This window comes from Trichoplusia ni, chromosome 14 (assembly GCF_003590095.1).
Source record: "Trichoplusia ni isolate ovarian cell line Hi5 chromosome 14, tn1, whole genome shotgun sequence".
In the NCBI taxonomy this organism is placed as follows: Eukaryota; Metazoa; Arthropoda; class Insecta; order Lepidoptera; family Noctuidae; genus Trichoplusia; species Trichoplusia ni.
This window is the reverse complement of record NC_039491.1, coordinates 7,952,753-7,973,195: the sequence shown is the minus strand read 5'-3', so window position 1 is coordinate 7,973,195 and position 20,443 is coordinate 7,952,753. Positions and strand designations below refer to the sequence as shown.

Genomic DNA, 20,443 nt, shown 5'->3' with positions numbered 1-20,443 from the left:
ACCAAATCTATAATCGAGTCTAGACTGACTATTATATTTCTAATTAATAATTTTAAAACAAAATGTTTTTACTGTAAGATGTTATGTTAAATTATCCATCAATAAAATTGTAATAGGTATTTCTCGCAACTAGGACCCTAAGTGATACTGGCAATAAATATATGACTTTGTTTTTGGCGGGAAGGACATGCCGCGGCATTCAAAACTCGAAGCATGGTAGAAAAATTAAAATGAAACAACAACAATAAAATAAATGTTAATAACGTTACTAAAACCACAAAGCAAACAAGAAAAAATGTAATTTTGTAATCTAGTCGACTTGAGTTTCGGGATTATCAAGGTTTGTGCGTCCTTTTGACAAGATTATTTCTTATGCCACAATTATGGTCGAAAAAAATAAATCAAGTTGATTTGTTTAGAGATACATTAATGAAAGATTGACCAATAGTTATGCAGCAGTGATTTCAGAAAAAAACTCAAGAATGATTGCTCAGATGAAACATAGCATTTAATTAAAATCGTGGATCCGTGATAGATTCACTCATAGGTATTCTTCTGCTTGTTTTTTTCTGTCGTCACCTATGGAATTTTCAGTTTTGTGAAACCGTTTAATTATCTGCAGTAGTTTGAATTACCTATATAAATGTACTTTACAGCTAGGTATCTGGATTCCACGATTTTGTTGATTCCAAATGATGATTATGTGATAACCTTTTAATGTAGATTTCAAAATTCCCGTTTGTTTTCAATTCGTCATTGAGTAAAACGTTTGTATTTTAACCAACAGTTTGTTGAGAGAGAGTCCAAGTTGTTTTCATAGATTTATTGAAAGTGTTCAAGGTTGTCAAACCTGCGAGCGCGAACGCGAGTGCAACAGTCATGAATGCGTGATATCTGTCGTGAAACTGTGCGTGCTTGACCTTAAGGCCTTTTTTAAATCACCGGTATATGAAATAAAATACCCAATAAAGCAATATTACTGATATGTCACTCTTTTAAAGTAGTTCATGAACAATATCTTTCATCAATCTGTCTTTTACTCATTTTCTTCCTAAGTTATTTTTTCTATTTGTAATGCTTCGACGGTATCGTGAGACAGGCTTTGAGATAAAGTAATTTAGCTTTCCATTTAGTGCATAACAGCCTGTGAGAGGATGAGACTAGATTTGCAGGCTTACCTACTCCCGAAACTGATTGAAATTTGAATCGGTTCTCCATTGGTACCTAAAGTGGTACTACCGAACCAAACCAAGATACAGTAGAGATCCGGTTTTACAGCGTCGTTAGGTATCGATTGTTAGAAGTCCTCTCCGTACTCCCACTTGTGTCACGAATTAGCGCATGTGTTAAATTCCATCTTATGGGTATTAATGTGTGAGGGATGAAGTAGTTAAGTGATAGATTAAGCAAAGTTTATTACACAAGAAGAAGGTTCTTTATTTCACAGTTTTATTTCTACTCGTAGTCCAGTTCCATTAGTATAGGATAGAATTATCTGACAACTCGTTGACAATTTGTTTTATATTTCCCTTTTTTTATTTAATTTTTACAATGACTCCATAAAACTACCATCAACTGGACATTTTACGATCCTATTAAATGTTCAACTTTAAAAGTAAAATCTGATAAAGTGATTCATTAAAGTACTTTTCACTTAATATTTACCTAGTGACTTGTTGATTTTTGTTTTTCAATATTATTTCGAAGCAAAATGCTATTGCATTATGTACCTACGCTTGTGCATTTAGAGCATTTAGTATCTTTCTAAGCAGGCGGCGATATTATGTAAGTTGAGGTGACACTCAGTTATTTAGTAACATCGGTTTGTCACAAATTTTCTGCTTAATTGAATAGGCTCACGTGATCTGCAGTGTGATGTACTCACTTTTTTGTCTGTATTTTACCTAACCAACTACAAGTTTTTACTTTGTTAGTTTATAAGGTTTAAAGATAGTATTAACAAAAATTGACGTTGTCTTGAAATAGTGAAAGGTTCTCTTTTGGTTTTAACGACAAAAAACCAAGGCAAAGATACGCAATTAGAAAAACAAAAGTATGTTTAAGTAATTTGAAGTCATTGGTAATGTCAATAAAATTCATTATACGTATGTACATTCAGACCTATCCATCCAGCATTTTAATTTTTTATTTCTCTAGCCCACTGTGTCCCACTGCTGGGCAAAGGCCTCCCCCAAATCCTTCCACGACTCTCTATTCTGGGCCGCATGGAACCAGCCTGCGCGGTAAGCGTTAAGGTCGTCTCGCCACCGCTTCCTAGGTCGCCCACCGTTTAATTTTAATAGAAAGTAATATTTATAGATGTCTAGTAATACTGTAATATGTTTTAAAACTGTATGATGCCCGCGACTTCGTCGGCGTGGTTATGAAGATATGAGGCAGATTTTTTTATCGGTTACACACTTATCTAAAAGTTAACTTATCCAAAGTCTTAGGTTTATTTATTAGTGGTATATATACCTAAAGAACACGCAGAAAGACCGAAATCATTATTCAACTTTAGAAATGGAGGGAATTCAAAATCCATGTTCCGTCGAATGTCGTGGTGGGCCATACGGGTAATTTGGTTGAGCAATTCATACAAAATATGTAGGAAGATAGTATAACTACCATGACTGAAATCCTATTTGATTCCAATAACCAAATGACATACACTGCATGCCTCAAATGTTAATGTTTAGCCTATTTACGTCACTGACATGAACTCATTTACTCTCAAGCGTCTTTTAGCCAACAGATACTTAGTAGTAAAATTTTAATGTCACTAGCGATGTATCAATGATGAAGCCACATAAGTATATTATGTTGTCACTCGTTAATTTCAAAACACGTACATACATATTTCTACAGCAGCATAGATTACCTGTCTATCTACAGTAATTTGAGTTTTTCTTTAATGAACACAGATATTCTAAAATCGCGTCTAAGCAAAGTAGGTACATATCTATACCAATATATAAAGTTAAAGAGTTTGTTTGTTTGTTTGTTTGAATGCCCTTATCTCAGGAACTACTGGTTCAAATTGTGTTGTTGTTCTTTTTGTATTCAATAGACCATTCGTTTTAGGCTATATAACATCACTCTGCTCAACTCATAGGAGCGAAGATACAATTGAAAATGTGGCAAAAACGGGGGAAAATATTCATCTTCGAGGGCTTCCGTTCGAAAATTCTAACCACGCGGACGAAGTCGGGGGCAACAGCTAGTTAAGTAATGCATATTTTTCTAGAAAGAAATGTGAAAACTACTGCTTCTTTCTAAGAAGGTTTTTATAGTAATTAATGAAGCTATTGTTTAAAATGATGTAATTGTACAGGTGTTAAAACCCTGGTGAACTGAAAAAATGGCCTTTAATTGTATTGTTTATGCTTTTAATTGTTTTCCTTATACCTTACTAATGTATTTTTTATCCTTTATTTGAGTTTTACGAATGCCAACGATAGGACAAAAGATCACACAAAAAAAAACGATTCAGATTAAAAAGAAAAATACTGAATCTACTTGACTGACTACTGGCTGTAACTGTGCTCTTTGTCCAAATTTCGATATGGAGGCGTGGCTTATTCTAAATATTTTACTTTTCGTCCTTTTTAATCTATCTTGTTTGCATAGTGCATGCTACAAATAATTTTGCACTCCGTATTCATAAAAAAAATAGGTCTAAAATTGCACAAGAAAATATTTAATTGGATAAGATCGGGGGCTGAATTTAATTCTTTACACTAAGCATGTTGTGTGGATTTGAGTTTAAAAAATTTGGATTGAGATGTTTAAGCCAAAGTAAATTCATACCTAATTAAACGCGTTTATGTAGAGCTGTACTTGAAACAGTTGACTTCACTACGCTAGGTTATGCTATGGTTTAGCAATTATTTTTTTTCTTCATTTACTTGTAAACACTACTCATGGACAAAATTTTCTTTTACAGAATTTTCCAATAAAGTGTTGTCCACTACTAAGTAGACCTTTAATAGGCGCGTAATTAGCACGTTTCAGCCGCGAACTGGTTTTAACATAAACTTTTAGTAACTTAACGAATGTTAAAAAGAGATAATGTTAACAAAATGTTCACACATAAGTGAAGCCTTCTTAATTTCTTAATCCATTTTAAATGAAAGTGGACAAACCTGTCTTAAGACGACTGTAACGTTAGCTTAAACGTGCATTAACCTTGTTAAAAGTAAAGCCTCCTGACAACAGTTTTTATTGCATAAAATGCAACACCTTTATGTAGGTCTATTACGGTCAGGTACCTAGGTATTAAATGACGATTGTAATTGATCGAACAATCAGAATTTCGTTTACAAGGATCAAATCACCAACATTTTTATGGAATGTGACCTCATAAAGCATTCATATTTTACGATATTGATTTGTATAATTACCGGATTCTGTAAATAAGTATTGAACAATGCCCGACCTCGATCTTTTCTCCTACTAAGTAATTGCTTCTAATTAAGTTTGTCGTGATTCCACGCAATGGCCACTGCCCATACTATCTACCTTAGATAAGGTGATTGTTTCATACTTCACCATGGTATAATAGGAAATGTTAAAGTCATGGCATTTAACGATATAGATAATAACAGAAAAAGTATAGTAGGACAAGGTCAATTTAAAAACGTTTGTTATCGAAACTTATCGAATACTCAAAAATATAATAGAATGCTGTAACTTATCGGAACGAATTGTTTTACTAGCGGAAAGAATACATTTACTTATTTTAGTCATGTGATCTTACATGACCGATACAGCTTTGTTTTTAATGTCGTATGATGGTAACAAGTGTACATGAAATCGACTATTTCTTTAAAGTATTTCTCAATGATATGCGAGTATTTGTTAGTAAGTTAATATTGAACGTTAGTGTCGGATATTACTTTATTATGAATCATAAATGTTGGAAAATTACTTAGATTTTTAATGGTTTCTACCATTGATACGAATATAGTACTTTACATGAATCCACGTAGATTATAAGCTGATATAACACAGCAAGCGGTATTTAGCAATGAAGAGGTTGCACTATTCTTAACTTAATTTCATTTTCATTGGTTTCTTATTCTAGACAGTTATTATGGTTTCACATCAAGCTTGACATGCACTCAAAGATACAATATACAATAATTATAGTCTCCAACCGGCAAAGGGAACAGGGTTCAAGCTACCTGGTTAGGGCTCGCCAGAGAAGAACCTCCTCACGATTCGCGCCGGGTCAAGAAGTATCACTTTCTGAATCAAGCATTTTACCCTCCTCAGGTGTTGATCGAGGCTCTTGGCTATTAAGTCATTGGCACTTACGACCATCGGGACAATGCATGCCGAGTCCACCTTCCACAAGTAGACAACCTCGTGAGTTAAATGCAAATATTTTAATTGTTTTTTTTTCTGCTTTTACGAGGTGTATGGGATCCAGGATGTGGATGTGGATTGTCAACAATAGTCCGGTGAGTGATGATAGATCGATTCCAATACAGGGTGATATGACCACTTTCGAGAGATTTCATAAGTCTACAAAGCAAGCTGCTTGCGGATTATACTGGCCACTGGGTTATGTATGTGCAAGAATTCGTCGTTAAGACAAGAACCGCACAAAATTATGTCTGAAGGATTACCGGGACAGTGGCATGCCAGACCGACGTCAACTGTACCTTTCTTTTATCTGTAACTTCAAATTAGGTCCCACGACTGGTAAAAGGCCTCTCATCGGCCTACTCATCTTCTACTGTCTCTCTTATGAACCGCTGGTGAACAATTAAGTAAGAACGAATCCAGGTCATCGCCTAGGTCTGACTAAGCCTGTGCTAAAATTTAAAATACACTTTGCGGCTATTGCACTCTTACCTAAGGAATTCAGAAACCAGCCGAACAATACCATTGTGATCTATTGTATACCTCAAATGTGTAACACTACGCCCCGAAATTTCAAAGGTGAAATAATTTGAGCTGAAGCTAAGTTTCGACAAAAACGCATTTCATGTCACGATGATTAGTTTGTGTGGGAACTTTGAATGTTATTTTATTTGCTTGGTACTTATAATTAAATGTAGAGCAAGTTTTTTATTCAATATAGGTATATATGACGACCTTCGGTAATTCACAAGTAGCGCCCTTAAGCAATTTGCAATAGAATACAGCCTTCGCTTGATTTCAGAGCTTTGTGCAAGTTGAACGCTTGTAGAGAATAGACCTCTTTGAACGTACCGACATGTTTGAATAAACGGTTACTCGCAGTGTTTAGCGGTGTTTAGTGTTAGACAATTATATTGATTGTGAGTGCTTGTGCTGCATGACGATTTTTTAAGATGTTTTTGTGCAATAAATGTGTTACTTGGTAAGTTTTTTTTTTATGAAATAAATCCGTAGCCAATTTTCTCTTTTTTGTAACAAGAATAGGTTCAGGATATAGTTAAAAGGCCTGAGTTTAAAGAGCCTATGAAATGTTTACTATGTTATATTTTAATCAACCAGGTATTGGCGACTTCGATGTTTTCCTTACGGAAAAGGCAATAAAGGTATTTGACATTTAGGTCGAGTAGATTTTAAATTAAGGTATTTTTTGTTAATATAGGCTTTTATTGGATACTTTATTAGTATGTTATTTAAAAAAAATGTTCCATTGGTATAATCAATTTTTACTTCACCGCTTGACACACTCTTAAATGATCATCTTAATGTGTAGTTTTGATGTGCTATGAGCAACATTTTAAGTAGTTATGTTTTAGGTACGTGCGTAAGAATCGATTGTATCAACCTACTTAAAAACCATAGAACTTATGCTGCATTAAGCATATTGCATAACTTAAGTTGCATTTTTTAAGATATTTTTTCCCGCAGAAGGATACGATAAATAGTCTGCACTGTGGAAATTGCTACTCTTAGTATGCAAATAATAGTTTCTTTATTACAAAATGGCTTAGGCCAGTAAATAACAATTTGGAAAGTATTTTGGAAGGAATTGAGGTGTTTTAATTAAAGCTATGTTGTCCATAGATACCATTGGTACTAAATCAGAAAGACTAGTAGAGAAAAGACTAGGTGGATAAACGATAGCCACTTCTGTAAATATTTCTCTGCAAATATTTGGTTAATAAAAAATTACATTCACAAAATAGATTAAAATAAAATATAACATTCTTACGTATAGGATTCGATAAAGATAAATTGTTACATGGTGCCACAATGGGAATTCTTTTGAAATTAAATTGAGGAAAGGAATTTGATCTTAGAACTTTATTAAAACCATGTTTAATAATGCTCTATGTTAAATGAATAAAATGATAGTCAATACAAAAGATTAATTAAATTTAAGAAAGTAGGATCTAATATTTTCTCGTTTTAGGATGCAATGGATGACCTTCGCCATGATATCTTCTACGTTATCAGCGTATCGAACGGGTCCATCGAATGTCGTCTTCATTATGGTGGATGATATGGTAATGTACATTATTATATTATTAAGTTGTTATAAATATGTATACTGTGTTATATAACATCAAAGAATTATTGTTGTTGATGTTCTTCTATGTAAGAACACGTAAAGTGACGAAAACCCATACAAATTTCCATTTTACATTTTTTAAACCACAAATCACTTAGTTTGTAGAACATTAGTTACGCTTATTTGTTAACCGTGAATACATATATTATGACTAGAATATTCTTCACGTCTCCTCTTTTTTGACGCTTGATTTTCGTCTATTTGTATCCGTTTTCATATATTTTTTATTCGTTTAATTACGAATAATTTAAATTAGATATGGTAGTTTATTTTGTCAAATCACAAACAGCAGCTAAGTCTATTTTAATACACATATATTGTCGTCAGATTAACTGTTTTGGTCTTCATCATTGACTCTATAGTAATCAAATGATAATTAGACAATGTTTCGTCAATGATTAACGACTTGTCGTTTGTTGAAGCACGCGTCATAGTACTACTTAACTTATAACTGCTGCAGTGTGTTACTCCGTCTACTTTAATAGTACTTATATGTATTACAACAAAATGGTTGTTTACTCAATGGGCACTTACTATTACGTTATGTTATACGTATGTGGGTCGGCTAGATTATGTTTTCTCTTTTCAAATATTGCCTTGCTTAGAACATTCAGTGTTATTGAAAACAATTACTCACATATTTCGCATTTACTGTTTAAGAGGCGGCTACTAACAATTAATATCTTGTACTATCACTTAAAAAAGTAAAATAAAATTGTCCATTTATTCGTTGCGTACATCTTTGCCAGTAAGGTCGGCATGTAACACGCGATGCCATAGAAACAGGTACTCGACCATGTTGTGGCTATTGTGTTTACACATTATGTCTTAATTACCGGGTTAAGAAGGTTCATTGTAAAATAACTTAATTACTTCAGTAAAAACTTAGGTCATATTCTTTTGTTACCTTAATGTCAGAGAGAATGTAACTTAAACCTTTATTTCTTGAATCAATTAATCATGCAACTTAGCTCAGCTTAGCTAACTTAGCCCATCGCGGTTCATTGTTGGGCATAGGCCTTCTCCAAATAGCGCCTTAACTCCCGGTCCTCCGCCTTTTACCGATGTCACGGAAGACCTAAAAAACTGGGTATCCATGCTATTCTTTAGGTCATCGGTCTATCAGGTTGTACAACGTTCTGTATAGATTCTTGGTTCCCACTCAAGGACTCGTCTGCTCCATCGATCCTTCGACAGAAATGATGAAATGACCAGCCCTTTGCCACTTCAGCTTGCAATTCTACTAGCCCTTTCGTCAAATGCTGTCGTCCGGATAACCTCATTTCTGATTGCATCCTTCAAAGGAATTCCGAGCATATCGCTCTCCATAACTTACTTTGCTCAATTCATCATCCGCCAAAAATGATCCGTGATCCTAATTTATGTTGGGATTGATTTCCAGCCTCATTGAATGATAAAGTGTTAGATACTTACCTCTTCTATCACTATTTACCCAATGTTCGCCTTGACCTCGTCATTGACATATATGTATGTAATTCAATAGGCTACAGTTATTACTTTTCAGCTTAATGATTTTACAGTTCCTCATAAATGAATAGCTTTCACAAATACCAATGTTGTATACGATGAGAAAAATGTGTGTAAATACTTCGACTCGGCTAATTTAGCAATATATTGTGATAACTGCCTCTAATTGGTGGAATCGCCAATGAATTCGGAAGTTATTGACACTATTTTGAAATTGTGTTTGTGTCATTAACAGTACTGGAAAAGTCAATGGATTATACACCTATTTTTGAGGAAAATATTCTTTTGCAAATTGAGGTTACACAAATAAGATTATTGCTTTTATGCAAAATCTGTCAATTGTAAGGGAAAAAAAAAAATCGACAAACAGAAATGAAACTTTCGCTGGGTAGAAAAAAAGTTTAATATAAAAATATGCAAGTGACTATTAAACTTTTCTTCTTTCATGACGATTTGAAAAACAAACAAAAAGTATAAACGTGCATACAATTATTTCTAAATAAGTTATACCTGACCTCAAAATTCATTTTAGTCAACAATCATTAATTTGTGTAACTGTAGTGGGATGCAGTTAGTTCCACGTTAATAGCTTTTAAATGGAAAGTGCTGAACATGTGTCATCGTCATAAATTCAAGTTCTCCTTTGCTGTGGTTTTGCTGCATGCAAAATTAGCTGCGATGATAATTATAAAACATAATGCTGTGAAGAGTTTACTTTTACCCAAAAAAAGAGCCAAGAAAAGCCAAACTTTTTCTTATCCGTAGTTGTTAATTTCCAGTTACCTATTCCGTTCTAATTTTAATTACAATAAACTATATTATCATCAAAATATCAATAGCTTACGATGAGTCAATAAATCACTTAATTTTTAATGTTTAATTTAATTACAATTAAACGATTTTTTACATCATGTGTAAGTTTACGGCTATTTATAAACTGATAAGGTCATTTATAAATGGCCCTTTCACCGTTCTTTATGCTATATTTAAAAACCTTCTATATTTCACTTTTATGCATTTTGGACGTGCGTTGCTATCATTCGAAATTAATAACACCACTGACCTTTGCGGTTAGTAAGCACACCATTGTGAATAGGTTTCGGTCGGCTTTTTCGACATATTCTGGTTTGCTCAAACCACAATCATTTTCATTAATACAAATGCCATAATACCTATCTAGCATGCTATTCGAGATCATATTTGCGTAATTCACATAATGGATTCTGTAGTTCATGCTCCAATTGTAAAACGAATGATAAGAAACAATAGTATAATTATTTCTCAATCACACCGCATTTCAGTGTCAACTTTGTTATTACTGCGGCCATGAATTAATTAAGTATGTTGTAATTGTTTATTGTCGTTACTCATAATTAGTCCTTGGCAAATTAACAACTAATTTAATAATTGCTAACCATTTGTTTTGATTATTGATGATAGATATTGATTGCTAACTTCAGATTTCTGTAAAAACCAATTGAATTGTTGTGAATTTACAACCGCTGCTTACCCTTTTAAGGAATACACATTTTTTTTAATTTGTTGTTTTATTATGACCGGAACTAATGTATCTATATTTCCAGGGTTGGAATGACGTATCTTTCCACGGGTCAGACCAGATACATACTCCGAATATCGACGCTCTGGCATACCAGAGTGTGATACTTCAGCAGTATTACAGCGAAGCCATATGCACACCGGCACGAACCGCCTTACTCACAGGAAAATACCCTATGCGGTTAGGTGAGAATATTCATACAGCAGCTAAATTTGTAGCCATTTAGTTTTCATTTAAGAAAGTGCCTTACTTGAAGGTAACCAGCCGAATGAGAGTGGTTTACCTTCGTTTCGATTGTATTACACACAATTTTGAGTAGTTACGTACACTTTCGCAACACTAGGCCTTTGAGTGACTTTTTTATTCTTTTTACTTCCGATTTAAGAGTTCAGGAAGCCCGTGACGTATAATAATAGAGAAAGAGATAAGTGTTTACCTTAATTTTCGTTTTATATCCTTTATTTCAATTAAGAAGTTAACCTAGCGTTTGGTTTTTGAAATAACATTAATTGTTTACCAATTATTTAAAGACCAGATTAGATTAGGTAGGTACATCGCTTGCATTTACTCATAACTTGTAATAATTCCATTTCCTTCAGTGATTTCAATTAATCTTTGTTCTTAGCTAGTTAACCAGGGATCAGCTTAGCAAAGGCAATAATTAGCATACGTAATATGAGATTACGCATGAATACGTCCAATTAACGAACAGTAGCTTCGGACTGCTTCATTTGATTACCTGTATCTGATAAGATCATTGTTTGCCCTTACATCTACGCTTTTTATCTTAAAAAAGGTAGTGTAATCAGAAAAAGGTTGTGTTATTTTCCCTACTCGTAATTATATCGCAGCAAAGAAAACTTTTACAATATTTCGCCTTATTACATTAATTGAACTAATTTATTAATTAAAATGTCAAGTCAAAAACCTCTGCGGTTGGCACGTGGGAAATATTAACGGTAAAGCATTGTTAATAATGATAGCCGCAATTGAGGATAAAATGAAAATATTGTTACGATGTTAATTATTAAAATTGTCGATTGTTTTAATATTTACTGCAAGAGCGGTTTATCTTAATGAATCTCACCATGCCATTTGCATGGTCTTAATTCAAAACTATTTTAAATATTTTCAATGCTAACTTGGCAGCGACTGAGACAGCTTTATAGGACTGTGTAACTACTTATTTCTCTTCTTATTTTAACCTAGTTGATGAATAGTGACACAGTACGTTTCGCTGTGATTTCGCTTCACATAAACATCTTTCCTTATTACAGGAATGCACGGTCAACCACTCTTTAATTCCGAAGACCGTGGTATACCGCTATCAGAGCGTCTTTTACCGTCTTATATGAAGGAGTTGGGCTACTCGACTCATTTAGTGGGTAAATGGCACGTAGGGATGTCCAGGCCGGAGTACCTGCCCATGTCGCGTGGGTACGACCATCATTACGGCATGAGAGGCGGTTACGTCGACTATTACACATACAACAAAATTGAAACGGTAAGCGAGTTGACATTAGTTACTTAGTTACAATAGATTGTGGATAAAGGTAATTTGGTTTGGGCCCAGTGACTGAACTATAAAGTTCTAGGCCAGTAACGCGGATATTTGGTCACGTTTTGTTTGTAGCGAAAGTATAAGAAGTAGCCGGACACTGAACGTACTATTCGCTATGATTCAACGTTTATAGATAATTAGATTTAATAGAAAACGTGACGTAGACATTTTTTGGTGATTTTTGTAATAATTTGACATAATGTTTGTTTTGTAAGACTTTAAGTATTGTTAAACACTTTACAGTGGCCAAATGGACGACAATTGTTCGGTCTGGATCTGTACGATGATGCAACACCACAAGATTGCGAGCAACGGTACATTGTCGATGCTCTCACCGAGAAAGCTGTTAAAAGTGAGTTTTACTTATCAAACCGCTATTATTATTTTACGTTATACTTAGTTGCAACAGTTTTATAGTTTCAAATGCTATGAATAAACGTAAGAATACTTGCTGTTACTTAGGTCTGATAGATTTTGCAATATTATGCTCTGTAGATCTTGAGTTACGACATGCACAAATGAGGCTAGCAATGGACACAGGTGTCTGTGAATACTAATACTTGAATATTGAGTTCCGCTTAGTAACTTACTGCAAGAGTCGCAGCTAGTCTAACGAACTGATACTAAGCCTAATATTTTACATCATAATGTTCGTTCTAATAACGGTGGACCTCCATGTAGCGCTAGAACATTATATTATTAATTATCAAAGTAATTTGCTGAAGCACTTATATTACGGAATTCAGATACAACGCAGGTAGCACAAACACTCAGACCTGACACAATGTAGAAATGTGAATTTTTACATTGACCGGGGATCGAAACCTTGATCTCAGAGCTAGCGACATCTTAAAACCGGTGCGTACGCCACTCGACCACGGAGGGCGTCAATTAAAAGTTAAAAGTGAATAAAAACCTTTAATAGTATCAGAAGTGAGACTATCTTCCATTGAATATGCTCATATTAAGTTATCATTGTCAACTCCAGTCATCCAGTCGCACAACGCATCGTCCCCCTTGTTCCTGCACATGACGCACAACGCGCCGCACGCGGGCAACGAGGGCGGCGCGCTGCAGCCGCCGCTACACGCGCCCGTCGGGCACAAGCACATCGCCAACTCCGACAGGCGGCTATATGCTGGTAAATACTGATTTTTTGGGACCTGCAGAAAATCCTCATAGGTATACTCGATGTAGATTTCCATCGGATCTTTAAGGTTTTGACCTGGGTAAGGGGAAAGTGTATGCCAACTCCTGCTGGCGAAAATCACTGGAATGATTCTCCTTTCCCTATCATTGTGATATTAAATGGGAATACTTTTGCAGACTACCGCAATAATATTGGTAAATACTCCACTTGATATTTGATGGCCGGCTTCATGAATCGTGGCTCATATTACGATACATAATTCAATGACTTTAAAAATTACAATATAATAAACTAAGGATCTAAGTCCATGTTGCAGTAGCCTGCATCGCCCCCTGTAACTGAGATGTTATTTTTTATATGATACAATTACCTCATCAATCATAAATTATACAAATTTTATTTTTTACCTTTGTTTCAGAAATTGTGACTCACATTGACCGCAGTATCGGCAAAGTTGTTCGAGCACTAGCGGACAGAGGAATTCTCGACGATACGATTATAATATTCGCTTCTGACAATGGAGCGCCGACTGTTGGTGCCCTAAGGAACTGGGGAGTTAACTTGCCATTCAGAGGAAAGAAATATACTCCCTGGGAAGGGGGAGTTAGAGTCCCAGCGTTTATATGGCATTCGTCCTTTAGGCCCAACGTCTGGCCAGGTCTTATGCATATCAGTGACTGGTTACCAACTCTAACTGCTGCGGCAGGAGGCAAGATAAAAACAAATATAGACGGAGTCAACCAATGGGAATCCATTGTTAGAAATCTACCATCGAAAAGAAAAGAAGTTCTCATAGCTATTGAAGATACTGACACAAATGCATGGGCTGCTTACAGAGCAGGAGATTATAAAATCGTCGTTGGCAACGTCACTGGGGTTAGTAATGGATATTATGGAGCGGAATTTTTAGCTAATAGAAAGACCCCTCCAGAATATTATTCGGTGTTGAGGACTTGCGAAGTGGCGAGAGTGTTCGAGGAGATGGGTGTATACTTGGATTTCGAGGAAGTGAGGGCCACAAGGAGAGCGGCTACAATTAGACAAGAGGATCCTGTGAAAGATCCTACGCCTTGTATTCCTACACTAAGTAAGTATATTTGTATGCATATTGGGTAGAGTCCTGAGACTGGGACAACATTTTTTTTTAACTCATATGTATTTCAAAATAAAGTTTGCTGGGATAGCTTGTAATTTTTGTAAAAATAGGTTTTACTAGAGTAATATTTGTTATTCAAAATTAATTTTCATTGAAAATGTATGATCTTTTTTATAGCTCGCGGCTGCTTATTTAACGTGAAACTAGATCCAACAGAAAGCCACGATTTATGGGACAGAGCTAATAATATAGCAACATTACTGACAAGTCGATTGCGTGGCTTATGGGCAACACAGTTACGCCGAGGGGATGCCAAGCTAGACGAAGCCGCTGAGCCTTCGAACTACAACTACGTGTGGACCCCATGGCTTATACAAAGCAACAGGACTCAAAGTTCTAGAGCAAGAAACCTTAATAACAAGGGGAGTGAGAACTTTAACCTCTCGTTAAACTTCAGCCAGCAAAAGACAGTGAACAAAAACACGGCGACGGTCGCCACGTCCATCAGCTGTGAAGGCACGTCGGGCCTCAGGAACTTTTTGTGCCTCCTAAGGAATGTGTTCTAATTAAATTATTTATGTTGTTTTAATTCGAGCGATTTGTTCGGGAATATTACTAAGGACGGTCTATTTACAGTACGACCATACTATTGCGTGAATTCAATATGCAGTTGAGATTTGGTATAAATGATGTTTGAAGGAATAGTGTCCTTTGACTATTCGTTAATTCGACGCTGTTGTTATTTTGCCATTGTTCTCATAATCTTGTAAAGATTAGAAAAGTCAATTCGTCGTTGAGCTACTGATTATGTATTTTAACCCCCTCCTGTCCACGTAAACCGCACGAGATGAATGCGTTGTACGTCAATAGTGTACTTCACAACCTGACGCGCCAGTGGCGCCATTTGTGAGCATAAGAACAGTAGTCAACAAAGCTGCATTGATTCCAATATTAAATTGTAATAATTGACGATTATTCCGTAAATAGCTAGTTAATATTAATTAAATTGATTCTGTGCATGTAAGGGAAGCGTTGATGTGATGTTGTACAAATGAGTTTGTTTTGTGTATGATAATTTAATGTGTATTGTCATTTTAATATTGCGAACCACTTCTTTTTTGTTAAATTATCATTTGTTTAGCAGTGACCAGAGTAAAGAACCTGCTGAAAAACTATTTTTACTTACACCTACAAAGAATAAAGATCCCTACTTTGAAACAAATTAATGATGGTAGGCGTAAGGCCTACTTGCTTTGAAGAAGATTTGTTTTTTTTTTATAATACGTAGATGTCATGATATTTTGCCTATTCATATACAGATTATAACTCCACTAATAATTTATTAAAAAATGTAACTCAATAGATTGATAGGGAAAAATTGATAATTCGTGTAATTACATAACTAGTTTGACGACACAATAAGAAGTTTCAGTAACGTAGGCGAAGGTTGATTGATGACAGCCTTAATACAATTACGAGCCGGAGTTAGTTATACACAGCAAAGTAAGCGTGTCTTGTGGATAAAATAATTCTATCATATTTCTTTTTAAGAAAAATGAAATTGCGGACTTTTCATTGTGAAAAAAGTCGTGTACCTATATTAAAACTGAAAATAAAAGGCCATGCTTAAGACTATGACAAACAAACAGACTTTTATTTAAACAATATAGCTTAGCAGTAATAATAAAAATGTAGCCTTTAAGTAATAGTAATATACTATACCATTAACAATTTGTTAAAAAAAAATTCTTGTTATAAAAATAATATACAAAGTAAAAGTTAACGGAATAACCTACAAGCAACTCCTAAAGAAAACCCTAGCTTTTTATTCAGTATTGTTGCGGTAAATGTGCTATTTGACTGTCAACTACATTACCTATTTCACATGCAAATCAGTTCAACCAGTAACCGTACAATATTCCTCCATCAGTGTAATTCAAGAACTTTTTGAAATCAAACGCAAAGCAAAAATGTCTCATTTTGATCTGCAATTTGAAAAAATGTTTGTGATTTCAACTACGGCTTTACGTATAAATAGAGCTCATTATTCTATTGCGCGAAATCTTAAATGGATAAAACAATGTTTCTTGTTTTTTTTATCGACATTTACATTATTTTTTTTTCTCCTTAATGCAATATTATTCCATGACATTCGGTCTGGAAACGTGGCTGAAGCTAGTAAAAATCTCTCGATGGTACTCGTCGCTATTACTATCACCTTGAAATATGTCGTACTGCTGTATCATCAAAACTCCATGAAACATATCGTCGCCACGGTTAACAAAGATTACGACTTGGCTAAAGATTTTCCTGAAGAAGAAAAACAGATAGTACTGAAATATGCTAAGAAGGGAGTAACTGTCAGTAAGTTTTGGCTTGTGTTTGGTTTCGGAACCAGCGCTGTATTCCCCGCAAAAGCTTTTGCGTTGATGGCCTATTATTACTGGAAAGGAGAATTCGTTCTCGTCCCGTTGTTCGACTTTAGGTATCCGGATCAAATAGAAGTTTACAAGAGTGAGACCTGGATGTTCCTGATGCAGTTCGGACTATGTTTTGTATTTGGATCTTATGCTGCGACTATGTACGTGGGTTTTGATCCTCTAGTTCCCATATTTATGTTGCATACATGTGGACAGCTCGAATTGCTTTGTGGGCGCATTAGTAAAGCTTTTGTTGACGATGTAAATAAAACAAAAAAAAATTTAAAGGTTATTGTTTTAAAACTACAAGTATTATACGAGTAAGTATCACATTTTGCTGACTGATGGGGATTTTCTTTATGTGGTAAATGAATACATGCTAACTTACAATTTTATTTTACAGCATAGTAGGTCGTGTAAATTTTTACATCTTCTATGAATATAGCATGAAAGGAACTTCGTTTATAATACCGCTATCAGCGTTTTTAATACTTGAGGTAAGTTTTATGCAAGGACATACTCATGCGTATTTATCGGGATTGTCCGACTAGTTTCGGACCTAACCGGAATCCGGCTAGGTTAGGATAGCTGACGTGGCGGCGAGGGATCGAGTCGAATAACTATTGTGTTAAATATGTATAAAAATATCAAGGCAAGATCGTAAGTATTTTTGCTTAATTTTTATATTACTCCAGTTCCGCTGCTATTTTTAGCATGGCATGCAGCTATATTATTACCCTAATCGACATTGACCATTATTGTTTTTAAACCAATACCTTTATTTCAGGACTTTCGGAATTCTCGATTCAACATAGAGTTCTTTTTATTCTTCATCAGTTGTCTATTACACTTCTATACGCCATGTTACTACAGCGATCTTCTCATGGACACGGTAAACTTTCATTATATTTATTGAAGTAAAATTTCTTCAGACGTGAATATGAGGTAATTGGACGACAATGCAACGACAGTCCGTTACAGCAATATCCCCAGTTTCTGTACCATTCGGTTTTTAAATCCTTTTTTTTATTAGGCAATAGTTTTTGAGAGCTTAGTTCCAAATTAAAAAAATAAGTTTTACTTTAATCACCTGTAACGGTTGCGCGCACTCATTTTTATCATTATTATAATACAGCCCCAACAATGAACTACTAAATATGTATTTCCGAAAATTTTGTTTTTATTTTACTTTTTTGCTTCATTCAAGGATTGTTTACAGTGCGAAACATTCCGCCAATCCATATACTCTTGTGGCTGGGAGAAACACCCTGATAAACAAGCACGACAGATTGTGTTGTTCATGCTGACGAGAACCAGAGCCCCCATGGGTATTACCACGGTGTTTTTCTCGATTAATCTGGATACTTTCGCAGAGGTAAGGTCCGTCAAATTTTTCATATGTTTCACAAGTTTAATTACTTATTGCATCATTTCTCAATTCCTTCCTTTGTTGCAAACTTGAATGAGTCATCATTTCGGTTCAATTTCATAAAGTTCCTACCATGTGGTAGGCGTTAAAAAGCCATAAAAAGGCGTTTCACCAGTCATGTCACTCTAAAATCATTTGTATTTTATATTTATTTGTTTTCAGATGTGTCGACAGTCGTACGGAATCCTAAACTTGCTAAACGCGTCTGTTTAAAAAAAACACGAACTAGACACCAATACATATAAATTCACATCTAATTATCATTATTCGAACACTGTATTCTTGTTAATCACAGCACTTTGTTTAACTAATTTAATTCCACATTAAATTAATTCTTTACTGAGTGACGTTGTTATATTTTTTTATGTTCATTGCATAATGAGTGCATGTAAATTATCAAACGCAATTATACAAATACATTGAAAGGACAAGCATTGTCCGTTTCGGTGCTGTAAATAAATATAATTACATTTGCGAATTTAATACTGCCAGCGTTTAATATATAAATTATAAATAATAAAATTAATATATATTTTAAACATAGATATGGCTGCACAAAAGTATTGTGTAATATTTTTTAATTCAATATATTTATTAAGTTTTATTTCTAAACTTCGAACAATGTTGGTATCATCACCTCTACCTACGCTGTGATCTGATCACTTTCACTATAATCTATACAGCCTAGTTATAAATAAGGGAGAAGAATAATTAAATTATAATAAGTTGTCAAGAAGCATATCACTCACTCAAACAGCTCATCAAAGTATAAATTTGCTTCTGAAAACGCTCAGTTTTTGGCATCCCGTCAAGGGATCCACGAATTATAATTCAATGTTTATTCATTAGCATCTGCTAACGCTGCGGTGACGCCGTAATTATTTCTCAACGCTGCTCAGGATAATACCAGCGTAATGAGATTCTGTTGGTGTTAGCCGACAAAATGGCCGGCTAGCTATATAGCTAACACCTCGTAAGCTCACACACTATTACTATCTAAAACTGGTAAATTCAATAAATTCACTGTGGACGTTCAACATAATTACTATTTTGATTAACTACACAATGCCTTGAAACACATTAAAGTAAATCTTGCAAACATAGCGCGGCCTCAACCTTAAGTTCTCTAGTAAGAAATTGGTAATTAGAAAGAAATTTTAAATTCGTCTTTTAGCTCGAAAAAGGCTCAATTTTTAAATTTCGATATAACGAATTTGGAAATAAATCTCTCATTACCCTCTCTTCTATTTCGATCCCGTTGTGTTATTTTAGCTTCTGCCACGCATTTTTTCTTCTGTCATCTTCGGACATTTTCATCTAGGAGTGATAGATTTTTTACAATTCTCCTAAACAATATTCTTTCAAATAAGCTGCGAATCGCACTTTTCAAATCAAGAGAATGAAATCTGTTTTCCTTAATTCCCCGAAATGTGGTAAATGCAGTATGAAACTACAATAAAAGTGAAATTAAAATATATAAGCTATATTCCAGGTTGAGAAGTAATTTTGAGAAATAAATATTTGAAACAAAATGATGGAATTTACCTTAGTAATCTCAAAGTTTAATTATCTCTTTCTTATCATAAATAATTACAGAAGCGAAATTAGTTTTGCAATATAATTTTAGCATGTCGCCGTGTCACGAAACTGCATGCTTTATTCAACTAGTCTTACAAGTAAACACTTAAAATATTCAACACATATTAACCAAACCGAGAGCTTATAACTACGTGCATGTTTCAACAGATATTTTGTTTGTGTAATAAGCTGCCTTTGTTAGAAAACGACGTTGGAATATACTCCTAAATTCATTTCGCAAGACGAACATTTGAGAGTGGTGATAAATATACGACATCACTCAGGTGTCCACATTACTCTTAGCATGTATTTTTGTATAACAATGATAATACCATACATTGTTTTCGTAATTTTCGCAATATTTATGAATCAGGCATTATTGTTACAATTAATCCCGTAAACGCTTGAATATAATTCTATGTTTTGTGATTGAATCAACAATCAAAGATAATGGCGGCTTTAATTGGGAGCGATTTGCAAGCCGCAGCGCTTAACTTAGTGGTCTAGATTAATCTTGAGAGCACCTAATAGACGTAGAGTTACTGAAGGATTTACTTTAATGCAATTACATCCTCCCGCCACCCTATAGGCGGACTTTATGACACAATCAGATACTCTGCACCTCTCTCGCTGCAGATTTTATC

The 20,443-nt window shown here is 34.6% G+C and overlaps 3 protein-coding genes across 6 annotated transcripts; all 3 read left to right on the top strand.

Annotated features, from left to right (window-relative positions):
* The first annotated feature begins 47 nt into the window (after positions 1-47).
* Positions 48-15,633, top strand: LOC113500687 (arylsulfatase B-like). Of its 4 annotated transcripts, XM_026881557.1 has the most exons (9): positions 5,357-5,370; positions 6,490-6,533; positions 7,361-7,454; positions 10,591-10,750; positions 11,843-12,069; positions 12,370-12,478; positions 13,115-13,267; positions 13,695-14,363; positions 14,550-15,633. In XM_026881557.1, the coding sequence occupies exons 3-9, from the start codon at positions 7,362-7,364 to the stop codon at positions 14,936-14,938; spliced, it is 1,800 nt and encodes a 599-aa protein (XP_026737358.1). In that variant the 5' UTR covers positions 5,357-5,370; positions 6,490-6,533; position 7,361; the 3' UTR covers positions 14,939-15,633. The 4 variants fall into 4 exon arrangements, with proteins under 4 accessions (XP_026737359.1, XP_026737357.1, XP_026737358.1 ...); XM_026881558.1 differs by lacking the exons at positions 5,357-5,370; positions 6,490-6,533 and adding an exon at positions 48-340; XM_026881556.1 differs by lacking the exon at positions 6,490-6,533 and having other exon boundaries at positions 3,916-5,370.
* A 564-nt stretch (positions 15,634-16,197) lies between these two features.
* LOC113500609 lies at positions 16,198-17,208 on the top strand. The gene has a single exon (XM_026881462.1). The coding sequence runs from the start codon at positions 16,220-16,222 to the stop codon at positions 17,114-17,116; it is 897 nt and encodes a 298-aa protein (XP_026737263.1). The 5' UTR covers positions 16,198-16,219; the 3' UTR covers positions 17,117-17,208.
* LOC113500816 (odorant receptor 2a-like) lies at positions 17,137-18,563 on the top strand. The gene is made up of 5 exons (XM_026881712.1): positions 17,137-17,156; positions 17,196-17,325; positions 17,535-17,684; positions 18,012-18,167; positions 18,384-18,563. The coding sequence occupies exons 1-5, from the start codon at positions 17,137-17,139 to the stop codon at positions 18,432-18,434; spliced, it is 507 nt and encodes a 168-aa protein (XP_026737513.1). The 3' UTR covers positions 18,435-18,563.
* Positions 18,564-20,443: the final 1,880 nt, after the last annotated feature.